The sequence below is a fragment of the Zonotrichia leucophrys genome, chromosome 8 (genome assembly GCF_028769735.1).
Source record: "Zonotrichia leucophrys gambelii isolate GWCS_2022_RI chromosome 8, RI_Zleu_2.0, whole genome shotgun sequence".
NCBI classification, from domain to species: domain Eukaryota; kingdom Metazoa; phylum Chordata; class Aves; order Passeriformes; family Passerellidae; genus Zonotrichia; species Zonotrichia leucophrys.
Genome location: NC_088178.1, coordinates 5,214,799 through 5,240,430, shown reverse-complemented (window position 1 = coordinate 5,240,430; position 25,632 = coordinate 5,214,799). Strand labels below are relative to the sequence as shown.

Sequence of the window (25,632 nt, the reverse complement as noted above, 5' to 3'; positions counted from 1 at the left end):
GACCATTTAGATGTAAGGCTCCTAAATAAAAATAGGATTCAGAAAGTAGAAATTAATTTTGCCTTTGTCTTAAAACATATTCAGGAATTATTTAATTATTTTAATTATTAATTATTTAAATTAGAAATATAAATCTCCACCAACGTGGTGGAATTGGAATAATGCTATAACAACTGTAACTAAATATAACCATCTATTGAAGGAGTAAATATATTTTGTTATACATAACAATACATATTCATATGATTTAAATAGTTAGTGCTATTTTCTGCCTCAGTTGTTGAGAGACTGTTTGCCTCTCCCCATATCTTTGGAATAATAAAGGGATTGTAAGCCTTGATGTTTCATATTTTCATCTGTAGACTGGAAAGTGGTAGGAAAAGGAAGTTATCCAAGCAGTTCCCATCACTTCATGTCAGAAAGAGAGGAAACAGGAATAAAAGGGCAACACTCCAAGGTAGCCATAGCCTAGCATAACCCACAGATGCCTGCTCAGAGCCCTCTCTTCATACACAGAAATGTATCTTACACAGGACTAAAGGTCTTTGGTCTATGAACTCCTCAAAGGTTTCTGATTAAATGAAACACCTCAGCTACTACCTAAATAACTACACCTAAATAAATACACCAGCAACTACCAGCTAGTGGAAAATCTATTCCTGTCTGGATCACCAAAGGTACCATTAGGGTTTTATCAGGTCATTTTCCCAAACTAAAGCAGATGCTGATGGAAATGCACAGGCTCAAAAACCATATAAATTAATGTCAGGCCAGATGTGGTATCATTTCCATGGTTCAAGTGAATAACAGTGCACGTTAATTCTATACAGACCATCTGTTTAAGGATTTAAATTTTTTCTTCATTAAGTAAACGGGAGAGGAAAGAAAGTTAATGTGTCTTGTGCTTTTTTTCCCCTCCCCTTAGCTTCCATAATCTTAAATTCTGAGGAATTTACATACCCAGACAAGGGGTGTGACTGGTATATGCAAATCAGATGCAAAATTTCCAAGTTTCTTTCTCACATCAGTCATTTGAGGCTGTGCCCTCCTTCCCTTATTTGCCAGTAGTTTGTACCTTACCTTGAGAGAGTGCTATGGAAAGCAAAGGTCGCATCTGCAGTTAGTGCAAGTGCTAATAAATCCTTCAAAACCCATTGAGATTCACTGTTTTACACCACCTGACAATTTCCCCCGTCTCTGCAGGCAGAACAATTCGCAGCTCCGGGGGAATATTAATGAGGGGCAGAAAAGCTGGAAAACTGAAGGTGCAACCATCACTCTCGCAGGGCTGTAATCAGCGGAGAGAGGTTGGGGTCCAGCTGATCTGCCCACTCCTGTTAAGACTGTCTGTTTTAAAGACAAAATTACCTCTTTTCCTTTCGAATCACCAAGCCTTCAGCCGCATCAAGGGCTATTTCCTGACCCGGAGAGCTGAATGGATTGATGGTCTGGTCATGAACACCTTGAGCAAAGATGACTGACAATAGCATCTTTCAGATGACCACTTAGGCAGTTGCCTAATGAGGTTCTGGTTTCACAAGAAGCTTTGGGATTGTCCTAGAAATTGGTTTATTCAGAGCAGTTTCCAGGTGCAAGGAGCTCTTCCTTGCAAAACCTGCTGTCTTCATCTTGCAAAGCACCCAAATCAGTCTCACTTCACCCAAATGCCTGGAACAAGAGCCAATCATTGTGGTGTGCTAATTATCCTCATCACCAACTCTATTGCTTTGCTAAAAGGCCTTTTCTGCAGGAACAGCACTAAAGGGAATGGCTTTAAAGCGGGACGGATTCAGTTTTGTCCTCCTACATCCATCCCACAGCGGTACCCCAGGCTTCCCAACATCCTCCAGCTTCCAAGCTCACGTCTGGTTTTTTGCAATCCTTTAAAGTGTCGCTCCAGCAAACTGCACTATCCTTGCATGATGTTGAGGACAGGCAGAAGAGGAAAGTATGAAAGCAAAACAAAAAATGTATAAATGCATAAGGAGAGAAAGTCATAGTAAGTGCTCAGTCCACTGGGTCACACAAGGTCCTTCGATCATGCAGCTCGTTATGAACTTTGGGCTTATGGCACCAGGAGATAAAATTTCCATAAGAAATAAAAGCAGTGAGAAATGTCACTTTCCACATTATCTTGTGGCAGCAAGAAATACAGAACTTTTTTCCCTGGGTTCTCATTTCTGGATGCCCTTGAGGAGTGTATTTCTGTGTTTGTGAATAAAGACTAGGGAATGTTTCACAAACAACCATGTGCAAGAGTTCCCTTTATGCTCAAAAAGGGATCTTTATGAAAACCAAATGGTCACAGAGGCACACAAATCTTATCACAGCCTCGTTCATTTGCCAAGTTTTCCTTTCTGTCCATGAATACAGATGATTGGGGATTCATTAGATAAAAGTACTGTGCACACTCCGTTTGGTCTTCTGCTTTTAACAAGCTACATAAGTGACAAGCTTTCACAATAAAACAACTTGTAATTAAAGGGAAAGTACTAATACATTATTAAAATAATAAAAAAATCTAATTATGTGTTAATCAAATGTGGACCAGCATCTGTGGGAATCCCCATTCAATCCAGCCTGAAAATGAGAACTAACACATCCAGGAAAGTATGGGCTTATTAGCTACCTCATGAATGCTTTCTTAGAAATTACTAATTCCCTGTAATTATTGTAATTGAACCAATTTTTCAAAGTATTCAGCACCCATCCAGTGATAATGGAAGGCAGCAGGTGTGCCTCAAATCATGCCTAAAAATTGAGACTGGGGACCTAAATCAAACCCCAAGTTAATATGAAATCTCCCTTTGACTGCATTAAGCAGTGACAGAGCCCAGAAGCCAACTCTGTCTCCCTCTGAGTGAAAATTTGGGCAGCGCTGGGGCAGCTACTCCATTTTAGAGCCTTTCTGAGGTGAGAAAATGGTGCCCTACCTCAGCTCCTCTGCAGCAAACGCTGAGGCTTTGGGGAGAATACTGAAGGTCTAAGCTAGAATTTTCAGATGTCCTCAAAGGAAAAACACCATTAAGTTTTAGTTTTCCTTGGGTCCAGACTTCCTGAAGGTTGTCAGCTCCGTGGCTCTGTGGTGATCAGTGTGATGCTGCTGCTTTGAATGTAAAGATCAGCTGTGGTCATGTCAGACTGTTTTCCTAGAGCTGCTAGACCCAACTTCACCTTGACAATGAATTTCAACACATAGCTGAGGAGCTACTGCTATTTACATTAGTTAATAATTAGCAGATAGGTAGCAATACTGAAAAATATTTTTGACCATTGGAGTAGGATCCTTGAAGTGGGATGCACGCTGCAGCCAAAGTTTTAGTTCTTATGCTTTATATTTTAAGGGACATTTTGTCTTCAGCATTTAGTTTTCCTATTCAAATGTGCCATGTGTTCTATACTCAAGAAATCAGTCATTTATAAAATGTGCATATTTGCATGGAAAAATATTCAAAGTAATTAAAAAAATTCAGGGATTTCTCTTATAAATTGCAGGTCAGCACACATAAATTGTTCTTCAAATTCTTGTGGTAAAGCCACAGAGGTACTAGTTCCCAAAATAATGATAGAAATTAGCTCTTAATTTTTAAAAATAACTAGAGCATGACAGAAATTCCTCTTGTTTCTCCAATGGTCTCCTTCAAAAGGAAGCCTCTGTGTGCCATTTGGGTTGTTACAGATCTCAGTTATCAGCCAAGAGAGACTAGGGGGGCTCTCATTTCCTTTACAAATGGCTAGGATTCAGTTATGAAATGTATTAAAAAGAACCATTCCTCAGGTGAATAAAGGATTTCGACAAGCCTGTCCTGCTGGAAGGACACTCAATCACCAGAATTATCTTTAATATTATCACCCACGATGGGATAGAGCTGCATTTCTAAAATGTCAGTTCATTGTGTAATGCCTGGATGGGTAATCACAGGTAGTAATTATCTTTCATTCGGAACAATTTATGCTCTCCTTTGAACATTAGGCCTCTTCACTGGATTTCTTCAATCCATCTGGTGACTGGATCCCAATTATCCATGGGGCTACCCTTTCCAGATTAGTCTGGGGGGACTGAAAGATGCAGATTCCATTAAGTTAATGGGAATGACATGGCAAAGCCTCATCATCCCATTTTGAAAATGCAGTCCCACTGGTTAAGTGAAGACTAATTCTAAAAAGGGCAGCATGACAATATACTTTTCCAATGGACAAAGTAGTTTAAAAGTCCCATAAATTAAAAGATTTGTTGGAAATACTTGCTACTGGTTTTCTGGCTCCATTTCTGCAGGACTGCAATGGACCCAGATATTTCTGTAAGCTGTTATTATGTTAATTGTTACAAGGACCACTTACAGAAAAAAAAAGAAAAATCACTCTTCTTAATTACCTCAGTGCAGAGAAAGACCCCCAAAAGACATGGGGCTAAATGGAGCTCAAGTAAGGTACCTCTATCTTAGCAACTGAATTTCTTCTCTTTTTCTGTACAAAATTCTACACCCAGCACCAATAAAGAGAAGGAGTCCCAAGAGCGAACAAAATCTGCTCCCACAGCGAGCGTTGCCCATCCTAGCAGCTTGGAGAAGGAACAGATGTGACCAGCACTTTTAGTCTACTCCCACCAAGCTCACCCCAACATTCCCAATAATTAACCCTACCTCCCAGGGTAGCTGAGAGCAGGAAATGTGTCCCATATTTCTTGATCAGGTTTTCTGTGATCTGCTGAAGGGTCGGGCGCCGTCCCAGCAGCCTTATGTTACGGAAGAACTCGGGGGCCAGTGGCAGTGGAGAGCCAAGGAAATTTCTTCTTTCCACAGCAAGATTGTTTACTTTCCAGCGGCCAAACTCTCTGCAAAAACAAAGCAGTCCTCATTCAGAAATGTGTCATTCAGACAAATGTCCTTCATTTGCAAACGACTCTGCTCTGCCGGGTAGCTCGGGGCGACTCGCTGGGAATTACAACGGGCCTTGACAGTGATGCTCTGTCATGTGCTATAGACAGGACAAGGGACGAGGGTTATTTATTAGAAGTAGGGAAAGTAGTCCATAATAAAATAATTGTTGGGGAAGAAATAAATAAAAACGAAGCCACTTAGGTTGCTGCTGCTCCTGTTGGTTCTGTGTGGCCTTTGATGTGAATATAGCTCTAAAACAACCCAATATGGTAGAAACTGAAATTAAACCAATGATTTCCCTCCAGTTATGGACCTGAAGCAACAAGTATTTTTATTAGAACAAGGTAAATGTTAAAATCATAATAAGAAAGAGCCCATCTTCTTTGCCTTTTTATGTTAAATCACTTAGGTACATAAATTTTATAACCTAAAGAAACACTGTCACACCACATTTGACCTTACTGTGATAATTCCAGTTTTCTGTACTTCTGGCCTCCATTTTGAGAAAATACACAGACAGAAAGACTGACTCCTAAAAAGTGATGATGTTTCAATTGTAAGAGGGATGCAAGTGAATTCAAAGACTTGCCTCCTTCCCCCCTCCAAAGTAAATCAATGACAGCAGGGGAAACAAACAAGCTCATTGCACAGCAATAAACACATCTTTTATTAATTTACTTGCCAATTAAGATACCAGATAGAGCTATTAGTGAGAAGGACTCATTGTCCTCAAATCTAGACAGAACAGGCAGCCTTGGCAGTAACTTGGCTTCTCCCAGATACAGAAATAGCAGTTTTGGGTACAGATTCTGGGAATTAAGTGCAAGGCACCTGAGGACTCAGCCACCACTTTGTTGAGTCTTTTGTAGAGCAACATCAATTAGGATTCCTCTTAGACAAGATTGTGGAAAAGCAAAGAGCTTAGTGACCTTGCAAGGCCCTGCTGAAGGTCCCAGGTAAATAGAGAGAAACACTCAGGTACAAAATTAACTCAAAAGCAGGAATCAAAGATGCAACAAAAAAAAAAAAAAAAAAAAAAAAAAAAAAAAAAAAAAAAACCACATACTCAACAGTGGGATTTTTTAATACTTTTAAGTCCACAGTTAGCAGCAGAACTCAGATAAATAAATTTTTGTGTAGCCCTTCTGCTTTCCAGCATCCTTCTCTTCCTCTCCCAGATCCAAACCGCCTTTCCTCTCAGACACATTCTGGCAGATGCCATTTTTTAACCAAAAACAAATGAAGAATGATGGTAGGGAGAGATTTCTGTAACATAACTGAAATTGAATGTGATTTACCAGTCAAGGGCACGAGGTTAAACAAGACCCCATAGTTCTTAAAGACTCTACACATCACCAGTGTGCAAAATTGGTATTTGAGAATTGCTTTCTGATAGGGGATTTTCCACCTTAGTTGTCAGGTCTTGAAGTTTTCTCTCACAACTTTCCTTTCCTGTTAGGAAACTAGAAAACCTATAACTTCTATTTGCAGCTTTTATGGAACTACTATAAATGAGTAGAGAGAAATGAAAATATTACACACAAATATTTTTTGCCTGTAAAGTGAAAAAGTCCTCATTGTGTATATTGATCACATTCATGCAGACTCTAAAAACAGTGAATTACCCTGCACTGTAAATGTAATTTTCAACTGAAAAAAACAAACCAAACCGCCAAAAAATAAATCAATTACAAAAAAAATCTTCTATTTTTTGTTGTTTAAATTCTCTGCTTTCTGGTCATATTTTTCATTTGAATACATAAGAAAATATTGGTTAACTGTAGTTCCTGAACAGACCAGCAAGACAGACTTGCTTTGGAACCAAGAAAATATTACAAGTTTTATATTGTAAAATATTTATTTTATGCCTTGAGGAAACCTTTTGTTCTAAGCTCTCTATATGAGCTGAGGTTCAAACACAATATAAACAGAAAAGATACAATTCTTATAAAAGACAGTTTTCTGCCACCCTTGATATGATTTTCATTGTGAGTATTTAAGGACAGAGAAGACCATCCTAATCCCCTCAACCTGCCCCCTTTTTGGTGAACCCCACCAAATGCCTCTTGCTGTCACACCTTTGGGACTGGGAAGAAACTGTCCCCCAGAAAAACATCTACATCTTGACTTAAATTCTGAGGATTTCTCAGAAATCCTCTACAATCTGTTGTGGCATTTAACTACAGAGGGTGCATTCTATTTTCAGTTTGAATATTGCCAATTCCAGTGTCCAATTTTTAGAGCTCTTAATGCATGCTGGGCAACTGAAATTTTTTCTAAATATTAGGTACATTCTGTGCAAGTAATTACAGCTCTTGTCTGAATCCCCTCTTAACCTTGAGCTGAGCCCACTGCCCTCCTTGGTGTCTCTCTGTCAACAGTGGGCTCAGAAATTATGTCCCACAGCCCTTCTCCACAAGCAGCAAATCCTTTCTTGGAAGAGTTAAACTGGAACCAATGGCCACATCCATGACAAATTCAGATGAATTTCCAAGTTGAGGTTGCCCTGACCTACTACAAATCATTTATTTACTGAATCCAGCGACTGGGTTATTCTGGCACTGAGAGAAACTTGCTTGGCTTAAACAAATGTGAGTTCCTTGCACAATTTTTTGCTACAGAAGGATTTCTTTTTTGCTGTAGGTTTAGAGAGGTAGTAGGCAAATGCTTTTGTAAAAGCTTTGTCTTTATTATTTAATATTTTTTTTGGTTCAGAATGTAGCAATGGGAACATTTATTAGTGCAGCAAGTAATCACCCTTTGCAATTCACTGCTGAGGAATCTGGGGGAGTAGAATATGGAAGATGGAGCCCTTTTAAAAAGATAACAGTTTTATAATTGTGCCCCAGACAGAGCTGAAGCTTTTAGAGATTTTAGAAAACAGCTTTTCTATTTTGCTGGGGTTTTTCTTAAATGAAGTATTTTGGAATATGGAGAGATGAAGACCTAAACTCCTTGGGAGAAGCCAAGAAGAAGATAAAATGGGGATGCAGGGCACTAAAAGTGTCTGCCTGTATGCAGGAGCAGGGATACCTGGATTTGGGCAAGAGAGAAGTGATGAGCAGCTTCCAGAGCTGAGGAAATATTTCAGAATTCAGAAGGAGCTGGGTTTATGAGAGTAAAGTGTAGGAGCAGGGTAAGAACTGGGATGAAGTTCAGGGTGAGGTGTTATGGTGCATTATTTGTAGCACCTTGAGTGTGGAGGTTTTCACAAATGCTTTCTGGGCCACTAGTAGATCCTAAAATTAGAGCTGATTTCCCTTTTTAGCAATGTCACTCTGAGTTAAATTATACCCTTATCTTTCTTTATATATAACACATAAATGTCTATCTATATACCTGTTCAAATATAATTTATGATTTTGATCTTAATTTCCCTTTGCAACCCTCTCTTATCACCCCTTTCTTTACCTGTTTGTCTTGCAGTCTGTCTAACACAAACTCTCCAGCCCCAAACATTTTGTTTTGTGCCCAGTGTGCATTTTTCTCCTTCAAAAATCAAGCTCCTGCCCATTGCCAAAGGCACACCAGCAGGTCTGATGGAGTTCATAATCATACTCTGAGCAGAGAAAATGCTGCTTTCCAGAGCCACTGAGTCCCATCCATCAGGAGAACACTTCCCATGGAATAACAGGGCACCTTCATTCTTGGATGGTGAGAACATGACAACTTTGAATGGGCTGGAATGACAGTGGCAGCCTGAATCCAATGTTTTCCCATGCAGCTGCAAATTCTGCTGTAGGCAGAACAGCTCATTGAGGGAATAGATGGTGGTTTTTTCCTCCTACCTCCTTTAAAAGCCTCAAGATTTCAGAGTTAATAATCTACTCTGAGCAGAGAAAATGCTGCTTTTCAGAGCCACTGAGTTCCATCCATCAGGAGAACACTGCCCATGGAAGAGCACGGCATCAATGCTGGCTGCTGCTCAAGAAATCTGATTTTCCACCGAGAATAAACACTGGGGCTAAGAGAAGCTTGTCCTTTCCTACTGTTCCTCATCCTCTGCTCTGTAAGAGCCCAGCCCAGCAGCCTCCATGGTGCTCTCAAGGAGAGAATGGCAGGTGGATGTTCTGCCCGTCTATTTGCAGGGTGATTCACTGCATGGAGCTCTCCAGTGCTGCAGGCAAAGCCTGCTGCGGAGAGGGAGGATGGCTCAGAGTTCCCAGGCTTGCACAAGAGAGAGGAAATCAGTCAGGCTGGCTCCTAGGATGAAGCCTATAATGGAATCATGTTATTATCATAAGTAGTGCCCCAGGGCATGGGCAGCATTCTCTCCATCTTCCCAGATATCATAGCCATGGATTTGCATGTGCTGCCCCAAATCTGATCCCTGGCTGCTCCAGGGAGCTCCCATGAAGAATGACCAGAGTCAACAAGGGATAAGAAGAAGCATACTTTAAAATGCAGTTGTCATTTCAACACTATTTCTTTTATTAATGACATTGAGGGAGATGTTTCATCTCAGGAAACCATTAGTGTTCTGACAGGAAAGACCTGTTAGTAAAGCATCATACAAGTTTTGGACAAGTTTTTCTCTTCAAAGAAGCTTAAATTGCAAGTGGATCTGAAAGGAATCCTAGGGCTGTCAATGTCTCTTTTGAGTTTCAGGCCACAGCTTTTTTTCCAAATGTGTACATTAATTATAGACTTGCTTCTATCACTGTATTCATTTCAATACAGTTTAAATCTTATGGCATGGGGAGTTATGGAAAGCTCTCTATAAAACAACTAGATAAAGGGATTTTTTAATTGGCGTTGTACTCTAAAATGGTAGTATGAGGAGATTTGAAATGAGAATATAATCTCCTCCATTGCAGTGACTAAATCAGCCTGTAAAGAGATTTACTGTGAGTGTGATGGGATCCCTCCAAACTACCTAAGGTCAACTACTCACAAAACAGAGCCCAAGCAAAATTAACAATGCTAGGCCTCATTTGAAGTAATTTGTTGTGTTTTATAAATCAATATTACTACTGGTAAGTGTAAATGTTACTGAATAATACTGTGGCATAATGTGGAGAACACTCTTGGAAAATGAACTTCATACAATTTCTAATACAAAAGAATTCTTCTGCGCTCCTTTCCCTTAATGTCTTCTACATGAGGCACCTTCACTCAAGGATGGTGAGAACGTGACAGCTTTGAAGGGGCTGGAATGACAGTGGCAGCTTGCATCCAATGTTTTCCCATGCAGATGCAAATTCTGCTGTTGGCAGAACAGATCATTGAGAGAATGTTTGGTGTTTTTCTCCTCCCACCTTCTTTAAAAGCCTCGGGATTTCTAATGCCTGAGGCCATGGTTTGAATAAGGCCAAGGTGAGATGAAGGCAGTTTCATTTTATATTAAGCTTCTACCTGCTAGGAGTTCCAAAACAGGAAGTAGATAAAATATTTGCTATGAAAAATAAAAAGCTTTTAAAGAGAGGATTCTCCCAGATCTAAAATCATGTAATATCCAATATCTGTGTTATTCACAGATTGGCAAGTGAAAAAAAATTCTCCTTACCGGCACTGGTCATAGAACTTTCAATGCTTATTACAATCAGTTAAACAATGGACAATATGCCAAAATCTTTACTAAGTGCTTGTTATGGTTGATTTTTTTATCCAAGGTGAAAAAGAAGGGAATTAGTTACATTGTGGCTGAGCAGCCTCCTGAAAATCTCCACCTGTGTATGAAGACATGACAATAGAGAAAAACACTGCAATATGAGCAAAGTAAACAGAACAACCTCTCTGGAGGAGAAGAAGCAGATAGTACAGAACATATCTCATCTGTGTCCCTTAACATTTTCAATTATCTACATGTTTTATCAGAAAAAAACCCATTCAAGAAATAATAAGCTCCTTTTAAACATATTTGCCCCCGATGAAATGGACAGTATTTCTTCATCAGCTTTATGCTTGTAATTGTCTGACATTTTGCCAAGGTCAAAACAGAAAGTTTACAGAACATATGTAATTTTTTTTCAATATTATTGCTTTTATCTTGCAGTGAATAAGCACTATCAGTAGGATTTCTTTTAATCCTAATATCTTTTTATCCTAGTAATTTTTTTTCCTTTCTATGCCTTTTTTGCCTTATCAGCTTCCTAGCATTTGAAATTCTACTTCCAGAACTAGAATCCATCAGTATCAGCTTCACTATCTTGTTGCATTATGCATATGAAATACGTGCAAGTGTATTAATGAATTTTAATACATAAAGTATATACATTATACCTAGAATGTACTCAGATATATTTCTTTTTTATGACTCCTGATAGTCAGATTACTGAGTCAGCTACTGGGACATCAATGATTTCAAACTTCTCACCTGTCATGAGCATCAAAAGGGGCACAAGAGGGAGGGATGTGGCTTTCCTTTTGTGCATGTCTCACTGATATTTAGGGTCTATAACATATGTACTGAAAAATTTCCTCCCCTGATGAAATCCAAGGGGGAATTATTTCTGTATCTTGTCCTGTGGTGTTGTTTGCCTTTTACGCAGAGTCCATGATTAACTTCCCAACACCTTTGTGAACATTCATTCAGGAACTCACCATCCACATATTTAGCTGGACCTACATTCATACAAAGGTATTTTGTAGCTCCTAATGACTAAATCTAATTTACCTCCTGCCTCAGAGGCAGCTCAATCACCAAGCAGCACAGAATAAAGCAGAAATGCACTTTCCAAGAACATGTTGCAAATAACACAAAGGATAAATGGCATGTACCGGAGGAGTGAAAACACTTCAGAACTCTGAAGTGTTTGTATGAACCATCTGAGTGAGGAACTTGTGAATGATCTTGTAAGATGCCACCAGTTTGCACAGGCTTGTGAGACAAGGGTTAAAGTACAAGTAAATGATTCACGAGCTCTGCATGTCAGGGAGCAGAGGGGAAAGGGAGAATTCCCAGTAAAACCCTTGCCTCTGCTACATCTGAGATGGAAAATGAGTGGGATGCTTGGGAGGTGTTTGCTACAGGCTGAGTAAGCAGGAAACAGATTTTGCACCTCTTTTCTATTTCTGGGGTTCATTTTCTCAGATGTGCTCTGCCTTGTAGTGTTTGTAAGTGCATGCAATGTGTGGATATACACAAGGGGCCTGATCCAGAAGTAAAAGTCTCTCCCAATAACTAGAAATCTGTATTTAGTCCAAATGGGAGATCTGTTGAGCAATACCAGTACATTTTACATGGATTCTTTTAAGCATGGAAGTACCCCCTACTCAGAGGTAAATGCCAAGAGGATGGGGACAGACCCTTCAGTGGTGCACAGGAACAGGAAAAGGGGTAACAGGCATGAACTGAAACACAGAAAGTTCCATCCAAATATGAGGAAAATCTTCTTTTCAAGCTGTCCAGAGGAGCTGTGGACTCTCCTTCTCTGCAGACACCCCAAACCTGCCTGGATGTGACCCTGTGCAGCTGCTCTGGTGACCCTGACCCTCCTGTTAAATTTATAATCACAACTTGGGTTTACAGCCTGAAGGTAAGATGGTGACATAAGTAGTTGTCATAAGATGGAGACAAAAGTAGTTGTCCATCCAAATAATTACAATAGTCCATTCTCACTGGTTTATATATTTATTTTTCCCTGCAAAAAGTATTGATTTCATGGTTTGTCATATGTCCTGGAGGGATTGGAACATTGTTCCTTCTCCCCTTGGCAATATCAAGAGAGTTTCCAATACCTTGTACTGGCAAGCTCAAAGCATCCTTCTTTCCCAGTTCACATCAGCTCATAGGAATCATTTATTATCTAAACAGGTAACAGATTTGATAAAATGGTGCACCTGTTTAGACTGGCAGAAGACAAATGAAATCCAAAAAATTCCTCTGACTGGAAAATTCTTGCCTTTTTTTTTTTTTTTTTTTCTTTTCATTTTATTTGTGACTGTTATGAAAGCCAATATTGCCTGAAATTCAGTGTGAGGAAAAGACATGGATTTATACTTTGTAAATGGGTAAAAGACTGTTTCACTTCCGGAGAAGAAGGTATCTTGCCTATAGCTAAAACAGCAGTTAACCTTTGAAATGGAGAAGGCTGGCCTGGAAAAGAGTTTTTTGACACTATAAGGAGAAAAGCTATTAGAAAGAGAAGTAAAAATCTGGTTTTGCCTAACCTTTAGAGCCAATTGATATTATGGTCCTGTCCTTGTAGCTAATTGTACAGGAAAAAAAAATTATGGATCCTAAGAAAATGAAAGTCAAAAGTCTCTGGAACTCTCATTGGGACTGGACTTTGGGGATTTGGCTACACCTTATACTGCTTCAAAATCAGCATGAAAATCATGTTCTTCTTCAGTCTCCTTTTGTCCTGAATGAAAACAAAAAGAATTGAACCATGTTTCTTGTAGAGATAAGGAAGAAATTTGAATCTGTGGAAGTGTTTTAGCGCATAAATCAACACATGAAAATACAGTTTATGAAGAATGAATCAGCATAAAGATCTGCTGGAGAAAATAAAACAAAGCAGAGGATTCATAGATTCAGTGTTGATTGATACTCACAGATGAATCACAGGGGAAACACAAACTGCTAAAATTCTTCATCATTATGTGATACAACTCATAGTCTTAAAGTCTTTGAAATGCCTTTTATTACCATTTTTACAACTTCTGTTTCAGAACTTCAAATTGATCTGCAGAACTGGGCAATGGAGATGCCTACAGACAAGCCCACACCGTGATAAATGATTTAAAGTTCCAAGGGGGTGCTCTTGCTCACCTTAGCTCTTGTTTGAAAAATGAGGCACAGCCAGGATAAGAATTCTGGCAGTGCTGTGAGCAGCCGTGACCTCCATCTACCCCATACCCAGAGCCAAATAAAAAAACCTTTATGACCTGGATAGTGTGGCAGGGAATATGAGTCCTTAAAGCCTTTGGAAGGTGTTTGCTTGCTTGTTTTGGGGTGTTACTGATGCTCAGGATTGGTTTGTGCCTGATGCCACAGAGACCAAATTGCCTTCTATCCAAAACAAAAGCTGATGTTACTCCTGGCTGCCTTCAAGAGGGAAAAGGTACCTAAATTGTTGGCTTCAAACAAAAATATATAGTCTCTAATATTTTCTCAAAGAAATACTGATCCAAAGCCTTATTTATGAAGCTGTATATAAAATTCAGAATTGTTCCTTTTCCAGGAGGAATGTTGTATAAACTTAACCTTCTACAGTGTGCATTATTTGGCTCATTTTCTATTCAATTTATAAGTTTATCCTTCCAAAGTGGAGGCTTTTTGTCTCCAGTTTGATGCCAGCAGTGCTATTTTCAGCACTGATGGATGACAGTTACTTAACCTGCACTTGAATTTATAAAGGCAGTTGTTTCTACCAACCCTCTGGGATGATTCTGGCTTCACACAAGTGTAAATCTCACAAACACATGCATAAATGTTGCCTTGATATTGTGAAATATAACATCTGCACTATTGTTGTCTGTAGCAATTCAAATTATTGAAAGGAGTAGGAGGTAAACCCAAATATTTCCTGAAAATACTTTGGTGTTTTATTTGTTTGTTTTGGCTTAGCTCTTGGGGGAATGTGCAGATGATCTTCTTTGCATCTAAATGTTCTCTTCCTATGCAAGTGATGTTTCACTGGTAGCAGGAAATGCTCAGATATCTACATGCACGCAAAAAATTAATTCAAAGTTTCTTATTCAGCATATGAAAATGTTTCTACCACAGCAAAGGATGAGTCTCTGTGAGGAAAAACTATTTGTATTAATTCCAAACTAAATCTGGAATGTTAGTTTATTTAAAATGATTCTGGTGTTCTTCTTTTTTCCAGTGGACTAAAATGCAACTATCTCTAAAGAAGCAATGGAATTGCACTGGTGAGCTAAACAGAGAATCACGGCAAGAAAATTGTCAATATAATTCCAGATTATAAACACAGAGCTTCCTAGTGCTCTTAACTTAATGAAAGCATTTAATGGGAGTTCAGTTAATAATTTCTGCAACAGGAACAGTGAAGTGTTAAATGTATTCTGTGAAAGAAAAAAGCCTGTATTTATCTTACTTTATAGAACCACAGATTCATGGAATGGTTTGGGTTGGAAGGGACCTCAAAGCCCATCCAGTGCCACCCCCTGCCATGGGCAGGGACACCTTCCACTGTCCCAGGTTGCTCCAAGCCCTGTCCAGCCTGGCCTTGGACACTTCCAGGGATCCAGGGGCAGCCACAGTTTCTCTGGACAGCCCATTCCAGTGCTTTACCACCCTCACAGGAAAGGATTTCTTCCTAATATCTAATCTAAACTGGCTCTCTGTCAGTTAGAAGCCGTTCTCCCTTGCCCTGTCCCTCCAGTTCCTGATGAGTTGTCCCTCTCCAGTTCCTTGCAGCCCCTGCAGATCCTGGAAGGTTCTGTGGGGTCTCCACACAACCTTCTCTGCTCCAGGCTGAGCATTTCCAGCTCTCCCAGCCTGGCTCCATGGGGGAGGTGCTCCAGAGCCCTTCATGGCTCCTCTGGACTTGCTCCAACATTTCCACATCCTTCTTACACAGAGGACTTCAAGACTGGACATAAAGCCCCAGGTGGGGTTTCACAAGAGCAGAGCAGAGGAGGAGAATCCCTTTCCTTGACCTGGTGGTCACAGTGCTCTGGATGAGGCCTGGACTCTGCTGGTTTCTGGGCTGGGAGCACTCAGGACCAGCTCATGGGGAGTTTTTTCCCCAGCCAGCACCTCCAATTCCTTCTCCAGGGCTGCTCTGAGTCCCTCTCTGCTGGTAATTTGGGATTGCCCTGGCCCAGGTGCAGGACCTTGCTTCCACTTTGTGGAATCCATGCGGGTCACAGAACCCCAACCTGTGCAAGCCCTCTGGTCCATCTTTCAGTCCTTCCTGAGTGGTAGGGATGTGGAAATTGCACGAGGTGGGGAAACAAACAGGGAAAAAAACCCTTCAGCTCTCTGGGAATCATACAAAACTGGGTGCATCAGCTGGTAATGCATCCTGTAGTACATCCATTAGAGAGTTAACATTCTGTATGCAACTAGACCTGTTCTGAAGCTCACCCTACATTAAAAATTCTGAGAAAATTACTTAACCCCTCTACAGAGTGCAAATATAAGCTTTTAAAAAAAGCTGTAAATAGAATGAAGCCATACATATTTAGTATTGTGAAATATTTGTATTGAAAATGCATTACTATAAAATTTCTGTGCCTCTGAATTCATTTCATTATCACTCCGAGCACCTTTGTAGAAGAGGTCTTAGAGAGAAAAATAAAGGTGATTTTGGAAAATTTCAAATGGGATATAAACAGCAGAGGGAGATAAAATAGTATTAATAATGCCATGTAATTATCATTTACACTGTAGATTTTAGTTATAAAACCACAAGTCCTGACACAAAGTGGGAGGGATTGAGACTTTGGGCACCCAGCAGAGGCTGGGACAAGAACTGCAGACCAGGGACATCTATTACAGCCAAGAGGAGCAGTACATGACATATCCTCCCAAACATCAACTATGGGCAGGGTTACTCTGCCTTTCTCTTCATTTTTTTTCATGGAACATGAGTGTTAACATATTTGAGAGCAGCATAAGATATGCAGGCTGGTTGAAATTAAGAAGAGGCAGAATAATTTAACTAAAATTAGCATAAAGATTATTGCTTATTTTCTAGGTATATTTCAGTTTGAGGTTGATTAGTCAATAATTTCAGATTATTTGTCACAGTATAGCAACTGTGCTCTGGACCACATTGTCCTGGCTGCTGTTCTGCCTCAGGCTCAGGATTATGAAGGCCTACATGAACATTGCAGGTTTTTCCTAGGAAGCTTCCTTAGGAAGAAACAGAATGAAACATACAGATCTAGAAATAAACCCAAGATTAACTGACTTTCCAATCCATATGCCCAACAGACGTGATGGTGTTTATTCTCCAACATTTTTGGGTAAGGAACAATGCTGAGCAATTACCAGGGATTCAGTTTTGGCCAGAATAAATTTAACATTTGCTCTTAATGTCTCGGCCAAGATGATTTTTGTTTGGTTGGAGCACTCAGCAGCTCTGCAATGCTGCCAGGAAAAAACACCAGCGTACCTCTTGCTTTCCCTGAATGGAGATTAAGTGTTAAATATAGCCCAGTATTTTATGAGTAATAAGAATATGTTCCATTAAATGAAAGGTGTGAGAATACACGAGGTCATTTATACTTATGGGCAATGGTAGAGCACAAGACAAATCAGCTGATTTGAACAGTTATGAGATCTTGCCCTTTGAACTGCCAGCTTGAATTCAGTTTAAGGTGTAACAAAACAGGAATTTTTGCTACCTGATACTTGGCAGTGACCAGAGTGAAGGGACCCCCAACTTCACTTTCTGGGGGAAATATATCAAAATATTGCAGGAGTGAGCTAATCAGCATATTCATAAACAGTCTCACAGAAAACAAGGCAGAAACTGCATAACACCGGGGTCTACTCTTCCTGTCTCACTGCATGTAAGCATTGGGAAAAAGAGACAGGATGGTTGGAAATTTCCTTTTACAGAAAGAAATGCTCACTTTGTGCTGCTAGTGCCTTGAGTTGTCCTGTATGAGAGGAATAGTGGATTTGTCTTTACAAACAAGCTGTGGGTGTGCTAGTAGATAAAACCAGCACTGGGAGATAAAAGAAACAATGGAAGGGTTCCACTGATTGACGGATGGAAGAAGATATTTGTTTTAAAAATAAACTTTAGGTTTGCTGAAAAACAAGATTAGACATTGAAAGATGAAAGAAACAATAGAGAAGAAAAACCCCTAAATTCCATAAGAATTAAAAATTAAAAGGAAGGGTTATACATTAGAGAGGAATCTTTGGTATCAGGTGTTCTGGGAAGTCTGAACCTTTCAAGTACCTCTGCCAATGGGGAAAGAGAGAAGGGAATTGTGGCCAGGAAATTGAGATAAAAAGGAGGCTGCATCCTCCAAAAATTGGAGAGACCCTGGGGGAATGCCCCTGGCCTCTCCCTTCATTCCAATAAAGCCAAAAAGGACTCCACTGTCTCCTTTTTGGACATGAACCTCTGATGTTGAGCTTGGACTCCCCTTGCCATGGAGTCACCTTGATGCCTTAAGTTTTACCTTTCATATTTTCCAGATTCTGTACTGAATTGTTATATAACTCTGAACTTCATATAAAGTGTGAGCAAGTTCTCCTCACAGTTTAGTTTGACAAAACAATCCTTTTCCAGCTCTAGAACCAAGGACATTATTGCAGTTTCAGGCCCAAAAAATATAAAACCCAGCAAACTGAGGAGAGCAAACTGGGAGGATGGGACTGCATAAACTGGAGATGTAATTGGACAATTAACCCCAATATGGAAATGGAGCAAAACTTATAAAAGCGTTTAAGAAAATATAAACTTATAAAATTTAAAAAATTTATTAAAAAAAAAACCCCAAACTTATAAACTTGTGACCAGCCATCCATCTTGGGTGTAGCCACAGCCAGGCTCTTGTGCTGCCCAAGGTGCATCCTGGGAATGCCTTTTAATAAATCCCTACTTTATTCTTTAACTCTGTCTAGCCTCTGTTCCAGGTCAGCCTCTTTAGGCATCAACCTCAGAGTGGTGATAATTCTATAATTCTTCCTCTCCCACAAGTGAGATCTACTCTTGGAAGTGAGGCATGTTACACAGAGCCCTGTTTTATATATATTTATACATACATATATTTATGTCGGTATGTATGTATATTGTATAAATATATATGAATATATACGTGTATACATATGTATGTGTGTATACATATACATATATATGTATGTATGTATATACACACACTGTTGCCTCTGTGGGAGCAATCCTGAGTCTTTTTTTCTTTTTTTTTTTTTTTAATTCTTTCCTAAGGAAATTAAAGCAAAAGGAAAACACAGAGATATTCTGCTCTGAATCTGGCTAACACCAAAAATGCCCTTGATATGAAGAATTAGGAAGTGGTCTTGGATCCAACAATTCTGACGGAGCCATGAATCCCTGCACCCTTTCAAGAGAAAACTTGACCCAGCAACAGCTGCACAGATAAGAACAAACGCTTTCTTCACCTCTTTAACTTAAATAAGCACACGAAATTCGCTGCCAAATAGGGACTATTTAAATGCTAATTGGGACAGCAGGTGATTTCATTTCCTCTCTGTTTTTTCCTTGAAACGAAATAAAAAGAGTTGCAGCAATCCGAGCCTTTTTTGTTATTAAAATGGTTGATTTTGTTGTAAGCTGTTCTATGTTCTATGTGGTATTGCTGCATCTTGTGATAACTAATGAAATTCTTAAAATTGAAGGAAATTACAGGAGAAAAATATCCTCCACATCTTATATCCATGTCACATTAAAATTAATTTATTGAACGAAAGAAAAGTTAAAAGTTGTTATAAATCAAATATTATCCACTTGCACTGTAATTTTAAATCTATTTTCTGGTTAATAGTTTAGTACACCTTTTCTTATATGAAAATAACATAAAAATATAAATATTAACCATGCAAATTTCGGTTTTCTAGTGGAATTTTTTTGCAGCATTCTGCATACACGAATTGCACATTTCCAAAAAGTCCACCTAATTATTTTTGGAAATCCAAATCTGCAATCTCTAAAAATTCTAATATAAAACAAGAAGGTTTTATATGTGACAATAAAAAAATTAGTTATATCACTTTCCAGAGGGCTGCTAAGATGCCAATCATAGCCCCCAAAGAAATAAAATTAAAATATAATAAAGGAAAAAATAAAATATAAAACAAATTATAAAGTAAAATAAAAAATAAAATAACTGCTTAAATCATTTTCAAAATAACAAACAGATAAAAAAGGTATAAGAAATTCCTTAGTAGGAAAGGTTGCACAGTTGGATCTTGTTGGAGAACACAAGACTTCCAATAGCATATGGAATGTTATTCAGAAACAGGAGGTGAACAATTGCTCACTTAGGAAAAACAAACTTTATTTGGGGCAAAGAAGGCAGAACAAGAGCTGTGTCCCAGTGCCTGTACATGCATAGGAAAGTCTTGATCTGTTGGCGAGTCCCAATCCACAAATTAATAATATTCAAAATTATTGTGCTCTCTCAACTCAATAGCTCCTGAAAAGTAGAGGAACATAGAAAAATAAGGGACTGTCAGCAAAAGAATTGGGTTTAATTATATTTTATGCAATGTGGGTTTGCTACAAGTTGATACAAGAACATGAAATAAAAGAAATTATTAAGTGCTGATTATAATTGCTATGTTTCATAAAGGATCAGTCATGTCGTGGATGGCACAGGATGCAAGGGGAATTATTCTGAAATGCCAGAGTGGAGCTGTAGTCAAGAATGTTATTTTCACTGAAAATGTCAAATATGCAGTAGAAGCTGCCTGTTTCAACATTTCAGTGGGTTTACCGTGCTTAGATAAAATGTTTTGTTTCAGTGATTTTAAAATTATTTCAAGATTATCTTTTAATCAATTCTAATTTTATTTAGGCTGGTATTTTTCTAAAGCTGACGCATTTTGACTCAGAGACACCAAGGAGATGTCATTTTAATTACAGAGAAGTTGGGCAATTGAAAATTTTATAATGTGAAATGTTATCCTCATGGGATTAAAAATAAGGAAAAGCACAGATATGTATAACTTCTTATTAGTATTAAGTTCCAGGTTTATTTGAACCATTTCAGTTATTATTAAGATTCTGATTTATCATTTCATTTCACACCCAGGAAGAGGAGGGGAAGAAATTACATATACCCATACAAATAGCAGTGCTTGTAAACAAATTGCTACTCATCCCTGAAACCATGGGATTCTTTGTGTTTGAGGTTGCAGGAAGAGGAGAAGTCAGTCCTGCCCATGACAGCCAACAGGTATTTTTGGGGGATTTGAGAGAAACCTCACAGTACAAAACCTTATTTTGTAATGAAAACATGGAGTGATTTCTCCTTCACCTCCTACTTGCATTATGTTGTTGCATCTTCTACTGCATTGTTCAGTGACTGCTTGACCATGCAAAGTGTTAATTTTATTTACATCACTGCTGCAGACTAAAGTGCTCCCTGGCAGCTCATAGCAACCATGCAACTCCTGAAAATAAAGCCTTATTATAAAACCCATAAGGATTAATCCTTGTAGAGGATTATTTCGGGTGAACGAGCTGAGAACAGGTGACTCTTTAGAAGCTGATGTCCTCAGAGGGAAGGAAAAGAGAAGGAAAAATGTTTCTTTCAAACTGGAGAGCTGTTTATCAGGAGGCAGCATTTCCAGGCTTTCCATGGGTCTGTTTTGAACTGCATTTTGTAGCATTTTCAGCTGTGCCTGAGCTCAGGGATGGTCACTGCCCTGGCAGCTGGACAGGGGGACCAGCAGCTCTTCCAGGGGACACTGGCACAGCTGGAATGTGCTGCCAGGAGAGAGCACCGGTGGGAATGGATAAGCAGCAGCAGCCCCCAGGTGAGGGGCAGAGCCTTCCCAGAGTTCTGCTCTCATTTTGGGAATGCTGTGATCCCCAGTAGCAGGATTCCCACCATGCTGGAAGCAGAGGGGATTGATCTCCCATCAAACATTTGCAACAATTACAAGCGACCTGTACAAGAGGAAATGTGAAACCTCCAGAGATGTGCTGAAGATTCCAGGAACACCCTGCCTTTGATGATAATATCTTGGGGAGCTGAAACGCTGTTTTAAGATTCTATTCACCTTAAAATCAAAATATTTTTTTCTACTGCATTTGTTCAGCCAACAACTGGAATGCAGATGATTTGTCCAAATGTGTAGTGGACAAGAGCGGGCATTTCTGTTTGAGCTCTGGTCTCATTTTTATGGGGAGCTAAACCTACGCTCTGTAGGTACATTAGGTTCTTACACATTTACGCTGCATCAGAATAAATATTTTCTTTTTTCTAGCAGGTGTTCCAGGATACAAACTAGGTGAGTGATAAGTATGTACCTGACCTTCTGCTGTTTGGGAAGCAGCTTTAGGGATTTTAAGAAGAACATGTGTTTTAAGAGTCTCATATGGCCACTGACAATTGCACTTGTTTAAACAAGGAGAACAGCCCCTTCCAGCCTCAGTTTTCCCAGCAGGAAAAAGATAAGTATTGAGACATTTATGGGAGTCATAATACCTGTATCTGTAAAATATTACTGAAAGCACAATGGGATGGGATTTTAAATGGGTTTTCTGTCACAGACATATTTTCTGAAAAATCCTTTTGCCAGGATTTTTTCTCCTGAGAAACTGAGGGGCCTCAGAAGAGAAGAAAAATAATTATCTGCTGCTGTGGAATGCAACAGGAGCATCTTGGATTGGCCCATGTGAGTTGTTTCTACTTCATGACCAATCATAGGTCCAGCTGTGTTGGGGCTCTGGTTTATTATCATTGGATGGATGAGTTGGCTTTTAGTTTCTCTTTCTATATAACACAAACAGAAGTAATGGAAGAATTGGAAGCACAGCAGTCCTATGCAAAGGATCACAAAACAATAAACTTGCTATTACCTGAGAGGGATTCGTTTGCCCATACCTTACCTTAATCAAGATAAATGAAAGAGTAGAAGCATTCTATAGAAAGTCACCCCTGTGGAAATTCTAAGCATTGAAAATGTGCCAAAGAGAACTATTAAAATTAAAGATAGAGTAGTTTTAATTTAAGGTAGAATCTGGTCTTCTAAATTCAGCATCTGCTTCAGTAAGGAGTAAATATGCAAAGTGTCAGTAATTCTCTTTCACCTTTCCATCTCCCACCTGGCTTCTGACTTAATTGATTAAAGACAATCAAAAATAGGCTTAAAAAATTGTAAATGCTCACCTTCGTTTTAATCTATACCCAGACATTTGAATATCTAATTTCTCCCCAAGGCATCTTTACAGGGATGAGCCTTCAAAATCCTCTCAACAGCTCCAATAAAGCAGTATTCTTCTAAATAAAAGTTTGGAGGCACGACTAATGAGGTAAACAATGATTAGTTCAGAAGTGGCAAGGGAATGAGGAGTGAAGAACATTTGTTCTGCACCTGCTGGAGTTATGCAAATTTGCCATGAGCCACTGGAGGCCTCGCCCTGGGAGGTGTCCTCAATAATAAGGCAGAAGTTGGTGTTTATACCAACATCAAAGAAAAGCAACTTTCTGGGTTTATCAAGTGTCTAATAAACATACTCAGGACATTGATGTTGTGATGTTGTGCAAGAAGATTTTGAGCCTTAGGATTCCAGTCTCGCTGATACTGATGAAAAACAAGCAGCTGAAATGTTCTCATCCTGAATAGACACAGTCACTTAAAAAAAAAATCTAAAAGGACCTATTTATTAATTTGTAGTAGGTCTAAATAAGGGTCTATATGTATATTTGGGGGTTATGTAGCATGTGTAAGAGATGTAATTTAATGATACACTAAAATACCTTCACTCAGGAAAAATAATGCCATTAGTGAGCTCTGCTGACAATCCTACTGCCCTGTAAGTAAATTAAAACCAAGGCCTGTCAGAAAAGCTAAAAGTCTCAAGGGGTTAGAGCATAATGTTTACTATATTTAGAGATTTTAACAGAGAAAATAAGTTAGTAGATGCAAATTATTTTTCATATCAAATGCTAGCACTATAATTACCATTATTAAAAATGGTAAAGTGGACCCTAAGCTTTGTGACATCTAATGTAAGTCTGCTCTGCGAGAGCTCAATACAAAGCCCACTGAAGTAAATTAAGAGACAGAAAATAAATCCACAAGTCACAAAAATTTAAACTGGTTATTTTAGCCCTCTGCTCTTGAAATTGATTTAAAACTATGTGTTTGAGTAAATTATTCACAATCAATGTCTGATCAATTTGAATTCTTTTTGTTCACAACATGTCCAGAAGCAGATTATTTGTGTAGTTTATTCAGTGTTTGAATGCAGAGAATACTTCCCTTGTATTTTGTACTGGGGATAATTCATTGTATCTACTTGACACCACACTCAGAGTGCCAGTTAATTGGGATCACTGCATGAATCTCCTCTGATTGGATTAACATAAGTGGGATAAGCAAGCAGATGTATAGATGAGCTGAACCACATGGGAAACATGCTCATCTGTCCACTTCAAACTGTTTCTGTGGCTTCAGAGAGAAAACAATTTGAATTCACATACTTATTTTCTGGAATTGTGCAAAGAGATGGATACTAATGTTTACCCTCTATACACAAAAAATAAAGTTCAATCAAAAAAACCCCAAAAAATAAAGTTACAGCATCTGAAACCCTCAAAGGGGATACCAGAATCTTCCCATTGCACACCATGAACCTGGAAAGCTTCCTTATGCTATTGATCCAATCATTCTGGAAGGATTGGATCAATAGAAAGTTAGCAAGGCCAGAAGTCCAGATGGTGCTGGTTTCAGCCAGCTAAAATTAGCTTCATTGGGTTTGGCTCACTTGTCTGTTGCTGTTGATCCACGAGAATTTATGGATAACTGGACAAGAGCCAAAGCCATACCCCATTCATTACCGGATGTGCCTCCAGATTTTCCTGTTAGAGTATAGTAGATGATCTTTTTTATAATCTGAAGTACATAAGAAATTCTATTTTAACCAACAGCTTGATTCTCTGTGATGAAAATTGTGTATCCGTTTGTTAATCAATTTTCAGTACACAAATGTTAAATTTTTACTTTATCAACCAAAACCTCAGATGACTTTAATTAATGACTTTTTAATTACCCTCTGGATACATCAGCCTTGTTGGTTTCAGATACAATTTGTTCTTCTTTGTTATTTATATTTTAGTAGTGCCCCAGTACCTTTTATTAGCGAGGTTTATTATATAAAATTAGACACCACAGCTAGGTGCAGCTGAAATTTATGCTATTAATAAGTAAAATAAGTACTGATAGGTGAAAGTACAATATTTTTCTCTATATATAATAATATTAATAATATAATATTTTACAAACTCTGTGCCACTACCATAAAGTGATAAAATATGCATCTGCAAGATATGTGAATGATAGGAAATGGTCTCTCAAAAAGAAGGGTTATGGCGTTAAATAAAAGACATTCCCAAATGAAAGTGTCCTTATCAGAAATTAATCCCAGGAGAGGTGATTATTGCCCACTGACTACTGGTGTATGACACAATTTGTAAGGCCCCTAGCAAGCAAGTTGAAAGGCACATTTGAAGTGCAGTGATCATGGGTTTTACCTTTCACATCTATATTTAGTTCCAGCTGTACCAGGTCAGAATCAAAGGCAAAAAGGCAGAACTAGAAATGCTCGGATTTCAAAGTGCAGGAATGTTGACTCAGAAAGGTCATTGCCAGTTAATCTGGATGTTTCTGTATTGTAATCTGAACTGTGGGTGGTTGGAAGGATTTCTCAGTGCTACTCACACCTCTTCTTAAGCAGTACCATAAGTAGATAAAAGTGAGAAGGGTTTGGTCAAAACGTCCCCTGGAACACCCTGACAATGAGAAAACCTACCAGCCAGAAAAAGTTGCCTTTGCCTATTTCCATTTTGTATAGAACAACCAATTTTTATATATACACAGAGCATCACAAGGGTTTTGTTTTCCGGGAAGGACTTACAAAGTTGTTGACTCATAATTTCTGAGTTAAAGATGTCCAACAACTTCTGAACGGCAAAGGAAAGGCACATCCCATTTAATGTAAAATGGGTAAAATTATACTGGACATATTTTGAAATTGAGAAGGAGAAAAAGAAAACCCTTCAAACTGCCATTAGTCTAAATGCATAGTCACATTAACCCCAAATTGCAAAGCTGAGGTAACTTGCAGGCCATGGTGATGTTCACTCGATTGTGGCCACCTCA

At 38.8% G+C, this 25,632-nt stretch overlaps 1 protein-coding gene across 2 annotated transcripts in view; it reads right to left on the bottom strand.

The window, feature by feature from the left end:
• The window catches only part of BRINP3 (BMP/retinoic acid inducible neural specific 3), a 196,530-nt gene that overhangs the window by 84,202 nt on the left and 86,696 nt on the right, over positions 1 to 25,632 (bottom strand). For both annotated transcript variants that reach the window (XM_064719490.1, XM_064719491.1), the window contains exon 3: positions 4,644 to 4,834. In XM_064719490.1, the coding sequence (XP_064575560.1) occupies positions 4,644 to 4,834 (191 nt within the window). The remainder of the gene's footprint in view (positions 1 to 4,643; positions 4,835 to 25,632) is intronic.